This window comes from Balaenoptera borealis (assembly GCF_965194805.1).
Source record: "Balaenoptera borealis genome assembly, chromosome: 14".
Classification (NCBI taxonomy): Eukaryota; Metazoa; Chordata; class Mammalia; order Artiodactyla; family Balaenopteridae; genus Balaenoptera; species Balaenoptera borealis.
Genome location: NC_138875.1, coordinates 72056190 through 72073756, shown reverse-complemented (window position 1 = coordinate 72073756; position 17567 = coordinate 72056190). Strand labels below are relative to the sequence as shown.

General features: G+C 54.2%; 2 protein-coding genes, 1 long non-coding RNA gene and 1 pseudogene across 9 annotated transcripts in view; 3 read left to right on the top strand and 1 right to left on the bottom strand.

Moving 5' to 3' along the window:
- Window positions 1-108: 108 nt before the first annotated feature.
- On the bottom strand, window positions 109-2046 carry LOC309610991 (thimet oligopeptidase-like). Of its 2 annotated transcripts, none has more exons than XM_082354644.1 (3): window positions 1897-2046; window positions 1663-1791; window positions 109-1026 (listed from the first exon to the last, which is right to left on the bottom strand). In XM_082354644.1, exons 1-3 carry the CDS (start codon window positions 2039-2041, stop codon window positions 521-523), a joined length of 780 nt encoding a protein of 259 aa, XP_082210770.1. In that variant the 5' UTR covers window positions 2042-2046; the 3' UTR covers window positions 109-520. The 2 variants fall into 2 exon arrangements, with proteins under 2 accessions (XP_082210770.1, XP_082210771.1); XM_082354645.1 differs by having other exon boundaries at window positions 109-990.
- Window positions 2047-2126: 80 nt separating this feature from the next.
- On the top strand, window positions 2127-4855 carry LOC309610992. Its single transcript, XR_014234275.1, has 4 exons — window positions 2127-2241; window positions 2708-2985; window positions 3342-3425; window positions 4128-4855. It is a non-coding gene; the product is annotated as an uncharacterized lncRNA (long non-coding RNA).
- Window positions 4856-7543: 2688 nt separating this feature from the next.
- LOC309610759 (serine/arginine-rich splicing factor 3 pseudogene) lies at window positions 7544-8680 on the top strand (annotated as a pseudogene). The gene has a single exon. The product of its transcript is annotated as a serine/arginine-rich splicing factor 3 pseudogene (transcript).
- A 6093-nt stretch (window positions 8681-14773) lies between these two features.
- LOC309610681 (unconventional myosin-XVIIIb-like) overlaps window positions 14774-17567 on the top strand; it is a 110834-nt gene continuing 108040 nt past the window's right edge. The window contains exon 1 of one of the 5 annotated variants that reach the window (XM_082353837.1): window positions 14774-15156. In XM_082353837.1, coding sequence (XP_082209963.1) covers window positions 15076-15156 — 81 coding nt within the window. In that variant the 5' untranslated portion in view covers window positions 14774-15075. The remainder of the gene's footprint in view (window positions 15157-17567) is intronic. The other 4 variants (XM_082353835.1, XM_082353838.1, XM_082353836.1 and 1 more) reach the window with 4 other exon arrangements.

The window sequence follows — 17567 nt, the reverse complement described above, 5'->3', positions numbered from 1 at the left end:
GCTCCAGCCAATCACAGCCCCCGATATGCCCAACAGTGACGGGCGAGAGGCCAGCAGGAAACTGACACCCCCTCACTGGAGAGCCTGCCCGGCCGGGCTGCGGGGCACCATCCCCGTCTGAACTCACCCCACAGCTCAGCCGTCTCCCAGTGACCCAGACGCGTCACCACGGCCCCAGGGCTGATCCCCGACCAAGGTCAGAACTCCCCCCAGTGTGACGGCCCCCATGCCACTCCTGTGGTGGAAGGGACGGCAGGCAGAGACCAGGAGTAGAGTCTTTTTATTAATGGCTGCGTTTTCAAAGATCCGTTTTGTTACCAGGAAAGCTCCCCAGGAAGGGATTGCATTAGTGCAACAAGGGGGAGCCTTGATGCCAGGCTCTCCAGACACTGCCAGGTGGAGACTTTTGGCCTAGGCCGGCCGCCGGGGACTCGGGGGCTGGGAGGACACACGGCCCCTCCCCCGCCCCGACGGGGCGCTAAGGCACCCGGCCCGCCTGAGGGGGCAAAACCCCGTGCCGTCAGCAGGCCGGCGGCTTGCAGCCCTCAACCTGCAGCCCTTTGCTCAGGAGGAAGGCGTCCTGCGTGGGGTCACAACCCAGGAAGAGCTTCACCATGCCCTTGGCATCCTCGGAGCCCCCTGGCCTCAGAATGCAGCTTCTGTAGTCCATGGCAACCTGAGGAGAGGGGGCGGGGCTGCAGGAGGGTGGAGCACCCCCTTCACTGAGGGTGTGGGTGTGGCCACCTCTGCTGTGAGTCAACAAAGGGCAGGGGAGCAGGGGGTCCAGGGCAGGGCCCTCAGAGCCTGGCAGGCCCAGGCGGGCGGCACAAGCATCTAGGCCCAGGCCAAGGACCTCCGTGTTGGTCTGCACGGCAGGCCGGCCTCTCACCTTGCCACTCAGAACGCCCTCCTGCTTGAAGCGTGTGTGGACCGTGTCCGCGGAGTACACCTCCCTGCACAGGTAGCCATAGGACTGGGCGTCGTAGCTTCCTGCCAGGTGGCCGAAAGTCGCAGGCAGGTGGGTCCCTGGGACACACGCCGGAGAGGCTCCTGCCCGGCCCCCTGGCCGCTCCGTGCCCCTTCCCCAGAGCCCAGAGCTTGGGGCCTCAAAGCAGCCCTGTCTGAGTCCCCTGCCACCAGAGGGAGTATTGGCCCAACACTTCTAGAAAACGGGGACCTTGCGGGCAACTCAGTGGAGGGACACAAATCAATCTTTGCCGACTTTCTGCTGAAGCTCACGAGGGTTCACCCCTAAGCCTCTTACAAGGACAGCTGCCCGAGGCTCCGAGGGATGAGTCAGGGCTCGCCCTCCAGCACGGGGAGGGCGCGCGTTAAAGCGCTCACGAGGGAGTGAACTGCGTCTCCGCACCGACACGCACGGGCAAACCTCGTCGACGCGTTCCGTCCAGTGTATGAAGCCCTCTCCTGCCTCTTCCAGGCTCTCCAGAAAGCACGTGCAGATACGCCACCCCACCCTCGGACTCCGCGGGCCACAGCTGGAGGGACCAGCCCAGGAACCCAGGCAGGAAGAGGCCAGAGGTCAGCGGGCCTCGGCCAGAGCCCGTCAGTCGGTCCCCCTTCACACACCATCAGAGGATCCTCTTGACCTGGGCAGTAGCCGCCAACCGACCGCTAAGGTGGGCCCAGTGCGCGCTTGGCTACCTGGCGTGGCTGGGACCCCGAGGATCTCTTGGCAGAGGCGGGCATTGTCCTGGGCCGGGTCCGAGGGCGTCTGCGTGTGCAGGGCCTGGTCCACCTTGGCCAGGACGATCTGGCGCAGGTTGAAGAGGCCTGGAGGGCGGGAGGAAGGAGACGGGGGGCTGGCACTGTGTCCAGGCCACGCTTTCCAGCCGGGCGGTCCGGGAGCCCCTTTCCTTTCCCTCGGCCCGGCCGCACCGGGGTTGGCCAGCCGGCAGTTGATGAGCTTGTCCAGCAGCTCCTGGGGGACGGCGCTGCCCGTGCCCCGCCGAGACTGGCAGCAGCGCCAGGGCTTCACAGGGCGCGGCGCTCCCGGCTCCACAGCCTTCCCTCTGGTTCTCATCACCGGCTGTCACCAGAGTCGCAGGCAACGTGCCTTTCTTTTCGTTTGTCTTTTTTCCGGCCCTCAGCCACGCAAAGGTGTGAAGCCCTGACACTCGCTGCCACGTGGATGCACCCTGAGAACACGATGCTCAGCGAGAGAAGTCAGACACAGAAGGACACACAGGGTGTGACCCCACTGAGGGGAAACGTCCGGAACAGGTAGACCCACAGAGTCAGAGTGGGTTCCTGGTTGTCAGGGGCAGGGGAGGGGAGGGAATGATAACTAAGGGCGTGAGGGACATTTTTGGGGTGAGGGAAATGTTCCAGAACAGGGCAGTAGTGACGGCTGCACAGCTCAGTAAAGTGTCCCCACGCGCTCCGGTGCAGCCTGTGAGAGCATCACTCTCAGGGCGAAGGGCTGACCGCAGGAAGACTGAACGAGCACTGGGTCCTGGGCCCAGACGCTCAGCTGCCCCCCCCCCCCCATTGGGAAGTCACTGGGACTTGCTGAGCCTCCACCGAGACTGGCAGCAGCCCCAGGGCCTCACAGGCCGCGGTGCTCCCGGCCCCAGAGCCTACCCTCTGGTTCTCATCACCGCCTGTCACCAGACTTGCATGCAACGTTCCTTTCTTCTATTTTGTCTTTTTCAAAGGCAACTCTTGAATACATGTATTTCACTTGCAGGGAACCAGTCCTGACTCCTTGATCTGGGACTTCCAGCCTCCAGAGTCTCGAGGACATCCACTTCTGTTGTTTACGCACCCAGTGCGTGGGGTTTGATGATGGCAACTGACACCGAGGGTGTCGCCACGTGCGGGGTGACATCAGCGGAAGAATCCCGTGGCGAGGGCCTGCCTGAGGACCACGGGAGAGCCCGGGCCCTCCCCACCCCCTGCCTGCAGCCCCTCGCCCGCACCCTCGTGGGAGCGGAGCTGGTGCATCGCTTGCCAGAACTCATGGAAGTAGGTCTCCAGCTCATCATGCTGCAACAGGGAGGGCGGGTTGGGCGTAGGCTTGGTGAAGTTGGCCACCGTGGCCGCGATGGCGATCTGGCGCCTCCCATCCTGCTGCAGGCAGCCCGGCTGCAGGCCAAAGCAGGCCATGTGCCCGGACTTCCCTTCCCTGGGGAGGGACGCGGGTGAGGCCCTGCTTCCACAGAGGAGCCCTGGCCCACGGCCGACAGGTTCCCCCACGCATGCACCGAGGGTAGAGGTCCAGGTAGAACTTGCTGATGGATGACCTTGCCCGAGGCCGCGTCCCAGACCGTGTAGAGCCTCACATCTTCATGTTCGTGACACATGTTGGCGCCTTCCTCCAGGTTGAAGGTCAGCCCCAGCAGCTCCTGGGAGATGCCCAGCCGCCCGCGCGTGACCACCTGCATGGGGAAGGACTCATTGAGCAGGTACTGGTCCACGTGGTAGCGCGTCTCCTCCCCATGGTTCATGTAGTAGTGCAGGTCCTAGACGTTGATGGGCCCGTCAAAGTGCAGGCCCCGCCTCTGGCACTCAGCCTTCTTTAGCTCCAGGATCACGGCCGCTCCTGCTCCCCGAGGGGCTTCAGCTTCTGGGCCAGCTCATCTGCGGGCGGAGGGGAGAGGCTCGGCTATGTCCCTGTGGCAGCCCCCCAGCCGCCCCCCACCCCACGCCCCTCGAGGCAGAATGAAGGGTTGGGGAAGGCGACCCCCAAGGGCTGACACAGTGGGGTCTCAGGCAGCACCACGTCCAGTCAAGGTCCGCCTGAGCCCCGTCCCCACTGGGACTCGGGGAGGCGGGGTTACCTAGGGAAGTGGCCACCACCTGGCTGGTCTTGGCCATGTTCACCTCCAGCATGGAGTCGGCACGCGTGCTGAACCCCAGCAGGCGGGACTTCTGAGCCTGCAGCCTTACCAGCTCCCCGAGGATCGCGCAGTTCTCCTGGAACCCAGAGACGGCCAGCGCTGGGGACCGTGGGCCACGCCCTCCCCACAGGCCCCGGGCCAGGTCTCTGTGGGCGGGCAGGGCTCTCAGGCCACTGGCGGGCACAGCCAATCCCCCTCCCTCCTCCTCCTGGCCCGGATTTCTAGACACTTTGGTGCTGTCCTAACACGTGGTCTTTATGAACACAGGTCCTTTTGGAACCAGAAACGGCATGAACCGTGATGAGCTCTAAGGCCAAGGGCAGGAAGAAATGCGACCAGGCTCTCCAGGAGCCACCCAGGGGCCTCCCTGGGCTCAACAATACAAACTCGGCTGCCGTGCAGACAGCAGCTCATCCCCACGGGGCCCCAACACCCAGCGCCTGGACGGCGAGAGGCCTGTTGCTGCAGGTGGCCCGTGGCTGGCTGGTGAGGCCCGGCCCCAGGCGTACGCCACCTTCTCTGGGGCCACCTCTCCGGGTCTGCGGTGGGGTTCTCCTGGGAGCCCCCAGTCACCACAGGACCAACGTGGCCTGTCTGCAGCCCAAGAAGGTGGGGACACAGGACTGTCCCCCGTGCCCCCCGCATCACCCGCGAGGCCGAGCAAGCACCAGTGGTGTCTGCGGGGAAGATGAAGGGCTCATGCACAGCCCCCATCTACTGAAGATGCTAAACGGGAGAAGCACAGACTGCAGCCACACGCGGTATAGACCAAACGCAAGTGTCCTTGCAGGAACCGATATCTGAATGTCAAGGCTGTACCCGGGCCACAGTGAGAAGGCCCAGACCCCACGCAAGGCACAGAGAGGGGATGGGGGGAACATCTGCGAATCTGAGCTCATCGGGCATCACCCCAGAGGGAGAGGGAGAGAGCCAGAAGGAGATACGGAGGGAGAGGGAGAGAGAGGGAGGTACAGACGTCTCTCCCTTCCCTGGGGGTTCTCTAGTGCCCCAAGAGCTGGCGGCTGCCTCGTAAACGAGGAGAGATTGGGCGTCAGAGGAGGTGCCTGTGCAGCCCGCCGCCGCCGCCGCCGCCGCCGCCGCCGCCCAGGGCCCCGCAGACTTCATCTCCCAGCTGTGGTCCTGGGCTGGAAGGCAGCGGGGAGGTCAGGCCGTCCAAGCATCAACGTTGACTTCAGGGCTGATCTAAAAGGCGCCTGGTGTTTGTTGAAGCAGAAAAAAGAGAAAGCAGTGGGCAGAGGATGGGAGGGGGAGGGAGCCCCCATCAGCCCTTCTCCCTGTCTCCCTCCCTCCCTCCCTCTACCTCCCTGCCTCTCACTCTCCCTCCATCTCTCCCTCTGCCTCTCTCCCTGTCCCTCTTGCCCTGTCCTGTCCCTCTCTCCCTCCCTCCATCCCTGTCTCTCTTTCCCTGTCCCTCTCTCCCTCTCCCTCTATCCGTCCCCCCTCCCTCTCCCCGTTTCCCTCTCCCTCTCTGCCTCCCTCTTTCCCTGTCCCTGTTTCCCTGCTCCGCTCTCCCTCTCCCTCTTTCCCTTTCCCTCTCTCCCTGTCCCCCTTTCCCTGTCCCTGTTTCCCTGTTCCGCTCTTGCTCTACCTCTTTCCCTCTCCCTCTCTCCCTCCCTCTCTCCCTCTCCCTCTCCCTCGCTCCCTCTCCTCCCTCTCCCTCTCCCTCCGTCTCTCCATCTCCCTCACTCCCTCCCAGAGATGGAGAGACGAGGAAGAGGCAGAGACAAGGGAGAGGGGGAGAGAGGGGGGAGAGAGGGGGGAGAGAAGGGGGAGAGAGGGAGAGAGAGAGAGGTCTCTTCCTCCCTTTCCCTCTCTCCTCCTTCTCTCCCTCTCTCCCTCTTCCCTCTCCCCCTCTCCCTCGTCTCTCCCTCTCCCTCCATCTCTCCCTCTCTGGGAGGGAGTGAGGGAGAGGGAGAGACAGTGGGAGGGAGAGGGAGAGAGGAAGGGAAAGGGCGAGGGAGGGAGAGGGAAGGAGGGCGAGACATCTCTCCCTCTCCCTCTCCCTCCCCCTCCCTCTCTCCCTCTCCCTCCCTTCCTCTTCCTCTCCTAGAGGGAGGGAGGGAGAGGGAGAGACAGAGGGAGAGGAGAGGGAGGGAGCGAAGGAGAGGGGGAGTCGGAGAAGGAGGTAGGGAGAGGGAGAAGGAGAGAGGGTGCCTGCTTCCCTCTCTGTCTCCCTCCCTCCCTCTCCGTGTCCCTCTCTCCCCCCTCTCCCTCTCCCTCTGTCTCTCCCTCTCTGGGAGGGAGAGAGGGAGAGGGAGGGAGAGTGAGAAGGAGGGAAACTGATGGAGGGAGGGAGAGGGAGAGAGGGTGAGGGAGAGAGGGAGAGAAGGAGGAGAAAGGGAGAGGGAGGGAGGAAGAGACCTCTTTCTCTCTCCCTCTCCCCCCTCCTTCTCCCTCTCCCTCTCTCCCTCTCTCTTGTCTCTGCCTCTCCCTCCGTCTCTCCCTCTCTGGGAGGGAGTAAAGGAGATGGAGAGACGGAGGGAGAGGGAAAGGGAGGAGAGGGAGGGAGGGAGAAGGGATGGAGGGAGGGAGGGAGAGACGACTTTTTCTCCCTCTCTCTATCCCTCTCTCCCTCCCTTTCTCCCTCTCCCTCCCTCTCCTTCCCTCCCTCTCCTCCCTCTCCTCCCTCTCCCTCCAACTCTCCCTCTCCCTCCGTCTCTCCATTTCCCTTCCTCCCTCCCAGAGATGGAGAGACGGAGGAAGAGGCAGAGACAAGGGAGAGGGAGAGAGGGAGAGGGAGAGAGAGGGGGGAGAGAGGGATAGAGGGAGGGAGGGAGGGAGAGATGTCTTTCCCTCCCTCCCTCTATCCCTCTCTCCCTCTCCCCCTCCCTCTCCTGCTCTCTCTCCCTCTCCCTCCACCTCCTTCCCTCTCCAGAGAGGGAAGGAGGTGGAGGGAGAGGGAGAGGGAGGGAGAGGGAAAGAGGTAGAGGCACAGCGGAACAGGGAAACAAGGGCAGGGAAACAGGCACAGGGAGAGACGGAGGGAGAGAGGGGGAGGGAGAGAGGGAGAGGGAGAGGGGAGAGGGAAGAGGGAGAGGAAAGAGGGAGAGGAAAGAGGGAGAGGAAAGAGGCAGAGGAAAGAGGCAGAGGGAGAGAGGGAGAGGGAGAGAAGGAGAGGAAAGAGAGAGAGGGAGAGGGAGGGAGAGGGAGAGAGGGAGGGAGAGAGGAAGAGACAGATGGAGAGAGAGAGGGAGAGAGAGAGAGGGAGAGGGAAAGAGGTAGAGGGAGAGCGGAACAGGGAAAGAGGGACAGGGAGAGAGGGAGGCAGACAGAGAGGAGAGGAAGCAGGGAGAAAAGAGAGAAAGAACACACCATCTACATTTCTGTCAAATGACACCGGGGATCCTTACACAACCAGGAGAAAATAACACAGGGAGGCTCTTTCTCAGCTGGAACTGGAACTGCAGACGGGGCCAAACACCACCAGGCTGGCCACACGTGTCCAGCCGCCGCTCCAGCCCCGTCAGCCGTGAGTCCGGTCACCAGGGCTCTGAGTGTCTGCTCCAGGGAGCTGGGGTTCACCCTCTCACCCGGGAGGCCGGGCCGAGACAGCAGGGTCCCGGGCTGGACACATAGGGGGAAACGCATCCCCACAGGACAGCTTGCGCAAGCAGATTCAGCTGCCAGATTCTAGAGGCCCGGGACCACCCTGTGGCCCGTGAAACCCAGGAGCCGCGAGGGTCTTGCATCGTGATTCCTGTCCGTTGGACTGTAAAGTTTATGTAGGGAATCTTGGAAACAGTGGTAACAAGGCTGAATTGGAACGAGCTTTAGGCTATTATGGACCACTCTGAAGTGTGTGGGGTTGCTAAAAACCCTCCCGGCTTCGCTCTTGTTGAATGTGAAGATCCCCGAGATGCAGCCGATGCTGTCCGAGAACTAGATGGGAGAACACTATGTGGCTGCGGAGTAAGAGTGGACCTGTCGAATGGGGAAAAGAGAAGTCGAAATCGTGACCGCCTCCTTCTTGGGGTCGTCGCCCTCGAGATGATTATCGGAGGAGGAGTCCTCCACCTCCCACACATCTCCAAGATGGAGAGCCTTCTCCGTCAGCCAGAGCAGGTTCCTTTCTAGATACAGGAGAAGAGAGAGATCACTGTCCCAGGAGAGAAATCACAAGCCGTCCTGATCTTTCTCTAGGTCTCCTAGCCGATCTAGGTCAAATGAAAGGAAATAGAAGGCCACTTTGCAAGAGGAGTGGTGTACAGGCAATAACTTCATTTGACAGGAGTATGTACAGAAAATTCAAGTTTTGTTTGAGACTTCCGAAGCTTGGTGCACTTTTTAAATGTTTTAGTTGTTCACATTTGTTTGCCTCTTGGGACAGTGACACATAAAGGTGTCATTCTCTATGGTTTGAAATGGGTCCTATGAGGCATGTAATATGAAAAATTGTTACCTTACAATGTTCCCTTAAGCAAAATTGAATTTGCTTTGAATTTTTGGTCTTGCCTAGGCTGATAATAAAACTCTAACTCCTGCCCACCTAAAGTGTGATGTTTACTATTATGGAAACAACACTGGCAAACATTGAAAAGACTTTCTGTAGCTGGGATATGGTATGCAGCTGTAGTTAAGCAAGCAGTCTTTAAAAGGTGCTGTGAACACAAGCCAGCAGGTAAAAATGAAAGCCGCACCCTTACCCTAGATTAGAGGTTTAAAAATTCCACTAGTCTTCACACCGGCCAAGAGGTTGTCCAGGGAGTTTAGAATCTAAGAAGTTTCAAGGAAGTTAGTTTACCTTTGAATTAGGTCATAAGTCCCCTCTGTGATTGCTGTACATGAATACATAGCTCTTTGTAATATTTTTTGGAAATTTGAGATTATCAAGATACCAATGTCCTGCCAGATTAAGAGTATATTGTAGAGCTGAACTTTGAGTTACTGTGCAATTTTTTTTTCATGCTGTCATTTGTAATATGTTTTGTGAGAATCCTTGGGATTAAAGTTTTGGTTGCAAAAGAAAAAAAAAGAAAAAAATCTGCCTGCCAATGCAGGGGACACAGGTTCAAGCCCTGGTCCGGGAAGATCCCAGGTGCCGCAGATCAGCTAAGCCCGTGGGCCACAACTACTGAGCCTGCACTCTAGATCCTGGGAGCCAGAACTACTGAGCCCCCGTGCCACAACTACAGAAGCCCACATGCAACGAAGACCCAACGCAGCAGAAAAAAAAAAAAAAGACGATACTGGCCAGGTGATCAAGGGTAAAATCGTTTGTCATAAGTCCCGTTGATGGTGTGTATCCTTGATGTGACCTGAGGAGAATGGCATTTTTATCTCAGTCTGGGTCTTCCGCCCCAAACCCCATAACTCCAGACCAACCATAAGAAAACATCAGAAAACAAACAGACAAACAAATTGAGGAACAAAATACCTGACCAGTCCTCCTCAAAACTTTCAAGGTATCAAAACCCAGGGACGTCTGAGAAATGTCACAGCCCAGAGGAGACTGGGACAGAAAAAGGATGTTAGGGGAAAACAAGGGAAATTCTAATCAAGTGTGGACTTTAGTTAATAACAATGTATCCATCTTGGTTCCTTAGTTGGATAAACATGTCGTACTAAGGTACTAACGTGTTGGCCATAGGGGTACTGGGTCAGGGTCCACGGCACTCTGTCAGTCTGTACAGATCTTTGCAACTTTTTTGTAAATCTAAGCTATTCTAAAATTAAGCGAGTACTGAACAGAGACAAGAATGTTATTTCCCTGATTTGAACATGCCTGAGTTTCTTTTCAGGGTCACATTTTTGCTATCTGGATGTGTCTTGGAATCAGTAGCAAAGGAGAGTTGCCAGCCCCTGGGAAGATGTGGGTGGTTTGCAGGTGGCTTGCTCTGGAGCTGAAGACCACGGTGGGAAGTCTGCAGCCTCGGGCTGCACTTAGAACCATGGGAGGGGATGGGCCAGCTCAGTTAGGGATGGAACCTATAAATAAAACTTTTTTCTTTTCCATTATGGCTTATCACAGGATACTGAATATAGTTCCCTGTGCTAGACAGTAGGACATTGTAGTTTATCCATCCTATATTTAATAGTTTGCATCTGCTAACCCCAAACTCCCAATCCAACCCTCCCTCACTGTTTCTCCCCCTTGGCAACCACAAGTCTGTTCTCTATGTCTGTGAGTCTGTTTTTGTTTCGTAGACGAGTTCATTTGTGTCGTATTTTAGGTTTCACGTATAAGTGAGATCATATGATACTTGTCTTTCTCTTCTGGCTTACTTCACTTAGTATGATAATCTCTAGGTCCATCCACGTTGCTGCAAATAGCATTATTTCATTCTTTTTATGGCTGAATAATATTCCATGGTATATATGTACCACATTTTCTTTATCCATTCATCCATCAGTGGACATTTAGGTAGCTTCCATGTCTTGGCTATTGTAAGTAGTGCTGCAATGAACATTGGGGTGCATGTATCTTTTCTTTCTTTCTTTCTTTCTTCCTTTCTTCCTTCCTTTCTTTCTCTCTCTTTCTCTCTTTCTTTCTTTCTCTCTCTCTTTCTCTCTTTCTTTCTTTTTTCTTTCTTTCTTCTTTTATTGTCACATGGCATGTGAGATCTTAGTTCCCTGACCAGAGATGGAACCCATGCCCCCTGCACTGGAAGCGCGGAGTCTTAACCACTGGACCACCAGGGAAATCCCAGGGGTGTATGTATAGTTTTGAATTAGAGTTTTCTCCGGATCTATGCCCAGGAGTGGAATTGCGGGACCCTATGGCAGCTGTATCTGTTCCTGCACGTCTCACATCAACCACCTGCACTCCAATCCTTGCTCTCAACGTCATCTTCGGGGAACCCAACCTGCGACAGGGACCTTGACAAGAAGAAATGGCTCAGGGAAAAGCTACCTGAACAGGGAGGAGATAGAGGCCATCGCCCCTGGGGTGCGGCGGGGAGAGTGGGCACAGAGATGTGTCATTTCACCCCCGATACTCATCTCAGCCCTCCTGGCTGCCCCACTCTAGGTCACCTCGGGATACAGAGGTGACCCGGTTAGAGTCCCTGCCTGTGCAGGAATCTGGGGGCACCAGCGGGTCTGAATAATATTAGTGCAGGGTCTCCCCCGTGGCACTGGGGTTATTCGGGGTGGGTCATCCTCTGCTGAGGGCCCCTCCTGGGCACTGTGTGGGGTTTAGCAGCATCCCTGGCCGCACCCATTTGATTCCAGGGGCCCCTCCCCCCCAGTTGTGACAACCACAGATTTTCCCCACACATCACGGAAGAACTGGGTGAGGCGGGGGCAGGATGGCTCTGGGCGAGGACAGCTGTGTTGAAGCAACCAGCCTGGCCCAGGGCAAGGTCTGCCCCAATCCCGTCAGCGCCTGCATTTAGAACTGCCCCTTTCCTCTCCCACTTCCCCTGCCCTGCAGTGGTCTCTGAGACATCATGCCCATGTAATAAATCACACCTTCTCAGTTTACTGTTTGCTGCCCTCGCTAGAACGTGAGCTCTTTGAGGACAGGGATGCTGTTATGTCCCCAGCACCTAGAAGAGTGTCTGCTGTGTAGTAGATGCTTCATAAATACTTGCTGAATAAAGGAGTTGAATAAAGGGATGAGTGGATGAATGAATGAAGGTTACAATGGAAGGAGGGGGGAGATTCCCTTTCTGGCTCTCGGGGGTTGGGAGATCAAGTGAAAGATCCGTCCTAAATAGGCTGACCAGCCTTCTGGGGTTCCCTGGGACTGAGGGTTTCCCCAGAGTTCCAGCGCTCAAACCTGAGCGGTCCTGGGCAAACTGGGTGCGGGTGTTGGTCACCGTATCTAAACACAGTAACAATTCCAGCTGCGATAGCAATGGCCAATGACCTCTACGGTCTTATTGACCATGCACAGTTCTTTACCTGGCGGGGAAGGGTGGGCCGGGATTGGAATTCTGGTGATCCAGGGCGGGTGAGGGCACACCCCGGGCTTGTGGAGGGGAGTCCAGGAAGGTTCTGGAGGAAGTGACAGTGACACAGGAGGGAGGGAGGAGTCTAAGGAAGAACGTCCCACATGACAACGTGTGCCAATGGCCCTGGGCCCAAGGTCACACCTGACCAGGGCTTGCTTTTTTTTTTTTTCTAATTTACTTTTTCCCACATGGATATGCAATTGTCCTAATGCCATTTATTGAAAACTCCTTAATTTCCCCACTTTCTGTCATATCAAGTTCTCATATATCTGTTTCTGGACCTTTATTCTATACCATAGAGCTATACATCCCATCCTTGCACCACTAGGGCTGTTTCATCACTATAACTTTATTTTTTATTCATTTATTTTTTTTGGCCGTGCTGTGCGGCATGTGGGATCTTATTTCCCTGACCAGGGATCGAACCCGCGTCCCCTGCAGTGGAAGCTCGGAGTCTTAATCACTGGACCTCCAGGGAAGTCCCCAGGGCTTGCTTTAACATCCATCGAATGGTGGCAGGTGGGCACAGGGAGCAGCTGTCTGTGAGCCATCCTGTGTAGAAATGCAGGGTGGAGGGGAGGACAGATGGAGTGGGAGGGGAAGAAGCGGAGGAGGGAGGGAGGGAGGGAGGGCTGGCGAGAGACAGACAGAGAGTTTCCGGAGACAATAGCTCTGGCCGTGTCCTAGGGCATGAAAGCTGAAAATAGCTCCTAGTGCCGGGAGCCTTGGAGCCGGAGCCTGGGAGCCAGGGTGACTGGCTCTCCTCCCCGGTGTGTGTGTGTTGCGGGGGCGGGGTGGTGGTGGCTCTGGGCTTCTCAGGCTGGGAATGGGGTGCACAGAGCAGGAACGGAGCAGGGACCCTTCTCTCTGGGACCTCGTGGGCCATCCTCAGCTCACAAAGCTGAGCCACTCCTGGCCCTACGAGTGGGGGGTTTATCCTCCCTATCCCCTGGATCATACCCCCTCACACACAACTTCCCCGTGTGTGTTCCCAGCAACCAAGAGAATCTGTTTTTAAAAGATTTGGGCGAGGGGGGTAACCATACAAACAAGAGCAGAATGGATGCTTTTTCAGAATGTGAATGGCTCTGTGTAAGCCCACCCCCAGGGTAACCACAGTCCTGACCTCTAACACCCTTAACGAGTCAGCCTTGGTCTGGGCTTGCGGACCCACGGAAGCTTCCTCATCCCCTCCTTCAGATCCCGTCTCCATCGGCGTCTTTGTGAGAAGCACCCGGGGAAGTGGGACTGCTAGGCTGTACTGCTGCTAGAACTCCACCTGGGCTCCACCAGGCTCCAGCCCCCCGCCGCCCTGTGCACCTCTCTGACCCTGAGGCACCTCAACTGGTAGGAGTCGCATCACCTTCCCTCCTGGGACTTGTGACACTTAAGGGAGACACCGAAAGGACAAGCCTTTGGCTCCCTGGCTGGCAAAGAGCAGGTACTCAATTGTCATAAGTGTCCGTATCAGTGAGGGTTCTCCAGACAAACAGAATCCATAGGGTGTGTGTGTGTATATACACACACACGTACATATGTACACGCATACAAAAATATACAGCTGTGTACATATGCGGTATGCATACACACATATACACATATAGTATAGACAATACACACATACATATATACACACATATAAAATGCATAGTTTGTATATATACAGTATGTACACATACATATAACATATGCAATATACACACCTAGGTACATATATATCATACATATATACACACAAAGATATTTAGGTGTGTATATAGACAGTATACATACATACACATATAATATATGCAATACATACACGTACATACATATAGACACACATATACACCTACATATAAAAGCATATAGCATAAAAATATATATGTACTGTATATATAAATTCATCGTATATATACATACATATATCAGATATATAAGATATATACACATACATATATACAATGTATACACTCACATACACACCCATATGTAAATATGCGCATGTACATACACATATAAATACATATGCAAGTGTGTATAAATAGTATATACATATATACATATAATACTTAGAAACATATACACATACAGGTATACAACATATATACACACCTATATATAAATATACACTGTATACATACATACAGTGTATATATACAGCATGTTCACATTTATATGTATACTATATACACACAAATATATAGGCTTGTATGTATACTGTATATAGTACTTACACATATACTACAAACGCACGCACATATAAACATATGGGTATACATATATATAATATGCATACACACATATACAAATTAATAGGCTTGTATATATTCAATAATTTTACATATATAGTTTTGTTTTAAGGAGTTGACTCATGTGACCGTGAGGCAGGCAAGTCAGGGCAGGACTCTGGGCTGGAGACACAGGGAAGAGCTGACGTCCCAAGGCCATTGGAGGAACAGTTCCCTCTTTCCAGGGAACCTCATTTTTCTCTCCAGTCCTTCAACTGATGGACGAGGCCCATCCACGCCGCGGCATTGACAATCTCCTTTACTCAAAGTGGACCAATTTCAGTGTTCATCTCTTCTGAAAAATACCTTCCTGGCCACGTCTGGAATAATGTTTGTGGTTGCCGGGGCCCCACGCAGTGCGCACATGAGATTAACCATCCCCGTGGCGGTGATGACACGTTATTTTCTCCCTTGACCATTATCACTACTATTCCAATTAAAATGGCAGCGCCATGAGGGCAGGGCATTTCCTTTTTTGCCAGTCCTGGGCGTCCAGGGTCTGGTGCCTAGCATAGGCTAAATACACGGCATTTTTGTGAACAGAAGCCGGGATTCCGGCTGTCATATTTAATGAGGAATTACAGTCTTATTATTTGGGGTGGGGGTGGGGTGTCACGGTACGTCAAGGGCGGGAGTCGAACTCGCCACCGCAGGCCCCGAGGGGTCTCCCCGGGTCCCCACTTCGGGCCGGCGGGGGTGGGCGGGGGCAGCCGAAGACGTGCGTGCGTGCGTGCGTGGGAGTCCACGGGGTGGACGGCGCTCGCGCCGCGAGTGAGTGGTTCAGCCCGGCCCCGGCTCCTTGTGCTCGCCTCACGCCGGCCCGAGTTGGCGGCAGCGCTGGAGGCCCCGGGCCTGTGACCACCAAGAGGGAGCCGGGGGCCGGACGGGAGCGCGGCGGCGGCGGCGGCTGAGGCCCAGGCCAGGCCCCCTCCCCTCAGCCGCCCGCCCGCCTGCCCCGCCCCCGCCGGCGGCGCCCCGCCCCTCCCCCAACCGCCAGACTAGCCTGGTGCGGGGGCCGCGCGCGAAGACATGGGGGAGAAGTTGGAGCTGAGGCTGGAGTCGCCCGTGGGAGCCGAGCCCGCCGTCTACCCGTGGCCGCTGCCGGTCTACGTGAGTGCCGCCCGTCCCCTCTTCCCGGACCCCCGCCCCTCTTCCCCCACGGCGCGCGCTGAGCCCACCGAGAAACGGAGCTACTCGAGTCGCCAGACCCTCTTTGGAGCCCCCCTTCCCGCCCCGCCGTGGTTCTCCGCGGCCGTTTCCAGCCCCCGCGCGCAGGGTGGGCAGAGGGGAGCCGGGGCCGGCCGGGGGCGCAGGCTTGGCCGCGGGGACCCCGCGCTTCCGAGGGGCGCCCGAGCCGGGCTGCCGTTGGCTCTGTAGGGCTGGGGATCCCGGTCCCCCCGGGCCTGGACTGCCGGCGGGCTTGCCCTTCCGTACTTTATGATCTGACACGTCGGGTTTCTTTTTCCTGACCAGCTTTACCAGGCTTTACCTGACCAGCTTTACCAGCGTCCCCTGATAATGTGTTAGATATTCAAGTATTAGGGCCCGGTCCCATCCCTATGGAATCAGCAACTCTGGGGGGCTCAGTGATCTCTGTTACAACAGGCCCTCCAGATGATTTTTATTCACCTTAAAGTTTGAAAATACCTGCATTGTCAGCTGGCCAAAGCGTCCACCAGCAGGTGAAGGGGAGTGGCGCCTGGAAAAGATAGGGACTGGCCAAGGCAAGTACAGCAGCATTTGCCGTGGTAGTAATGGAGAATGCCTTTTCTCCACTGGCTGGCACAGACTAGTATCTGGGAGCAGTGGCAGGGTTATTTAGGATGCTTTACATTTCAGTGTAGAGTGACCGCTGTCCTGGTTTGCCAGGGACTTCCCCTGTGTGAGCACTTAAAATCTCATCCTGGCAAACCCCTTAGCCTTGGGTTTGAAAAACTTAGGGCATAACATGAAATTTAGGGGAAACATGATCTAGGTTTTGGGCAAGTCACAAGTGCTAATTAAAGCTAAGCAAGTATGGACAACATCTAGCCTTCTTTACCCCTTTGCGGGGAGGTAAATCTTGATTGGGTGAAAGGACTTATTGTTAAGAGATATTTGTAGAAACATCCCCTTCTGCTTAGTCCGCTGGTTCTCCGTTCTGGCTAGACATTGGCATCGTCTGAGGAGAGTTAAAATGATTTTATTGGTCTAGGATGACCAGCCGTCGGTGTGAGGGTTTTTAAAAAGTGCTTCAGATGATTCTAATGTGCAGCCAAATTTAGGTGCCACTGCTTAAGTTTTTGAACCGCTGCTACATATTTTCACCTCATCTTCCTATGAGAATATCCAACTGTAGTTGAGGTTTGTTTTTTTTCTTTTTCTTTTTTTAACTGTCTTATTATAAGATTTACTGTCTTAAATAAGATTGAATGTACAGAAAATCCTGCTAGTCCATCTGGTATAGCTGGATACCCAGAATACTATCGTTAAGATATGTACCATTTAAGTATTGTGACTGGCCTTTTTTAAATTAACATATGCATTAAATTAGTATTGATAGTATAGATCTCTTTCGAAGTTGTCATGTTGGGGAGCTATACCTCTAATCTGCTGCCATTGCTAAATATCTGGACACCTCTTATTAGGAATTGCTTTTAAAAATCTTTCGGGATTAAAACCGAGATTGCTGTATTATTTGTACTGGGACCACAAAAACCTCACAAAGTTCCCCCGCTGTACCTTCTACCCCCATCTCTAACCCTTGGCAACTTCTAATCTGTTCTCCATCTCCACAGTTTTGTTATTTTAAGAATAATATGTAAACATAATCATGAATTACTTAATCTTCGGAGATTGGCTTTTTAAAATTTTTCCCTCGGCATCATTCCCTTGAAGTTCATTTCAATTTTTGCATATATTAATAATTTGTTCCTTGTTGTTGCTCGGTAGTATTCTATCATAAGGTTTTATCACAATTTGTTTCAACATTCACCCATTGAAAGACACTTGGGTAGTTGCCAGTTTTTGGCTATTAGAAATAAAACTGCTGTGAACATTTCTGTGTAAGTTTCTGTGGGAACTTCATTAAGTTTTTGTTTCTTTTGGATAAATGCTCAAGAGTACAATTACTGCATTGTAGGGTGAATCTACTTTTAGGATTAAAAGAGACTGTCAAGCTGTTTCTCAGAGTGGCTAAACCATTTTATTTTCCCACCAGTGATGTGATATAATTTTTCTACGTACTCTCCAGCATTTGATGTTGTCACTATACTTTAATTTTAGTTATTCTCTGATATCTCATTATGGTCTTAATGTGCATTTCCCTAATGGCTAACGATGTTGAACATCTTTTCACGTGCTTCTTTGCCATGTGTATATTCTCTTCCATGAAATGTCTGCTCCTGTCTTCTGCCTATTTTCTAGTTGGATTTTTTTAAGTTGTTTGGAGAGTTTTTTGTATATTATAGATACAAGTCATTTGTCTCATGTGGGATTTTCAAATATGTTTTCCCACTGTATAATTTGAGTTTTCATCCACT

Bases quoted from the DNA above. Each gene is read 5' to 3' on its own strand.
- LOC309610991 (XM_082354644.1), bottom strand. From the start codon at position 2,041: ATGAGAACCAGAGGGAAGGCTGTGGAGCCGGGAGCGCCGCGCCCTGTG. The intron at 1,792-1,896 runs GTGCGGCCGGGC...CCCGCCCTCCAG, and splicing joins CTGCCGGCTGGCCAACCCCG to GCCTCTTCAACCTGCGCCAG. The intron at 1,027-1,662 runs GTAGCCAAGCGC...CGTGTGTCCCAG, and splicing joins CGGGGTCCCAGCCACGCCAG to GGACCCACCTGCCTGCGACT.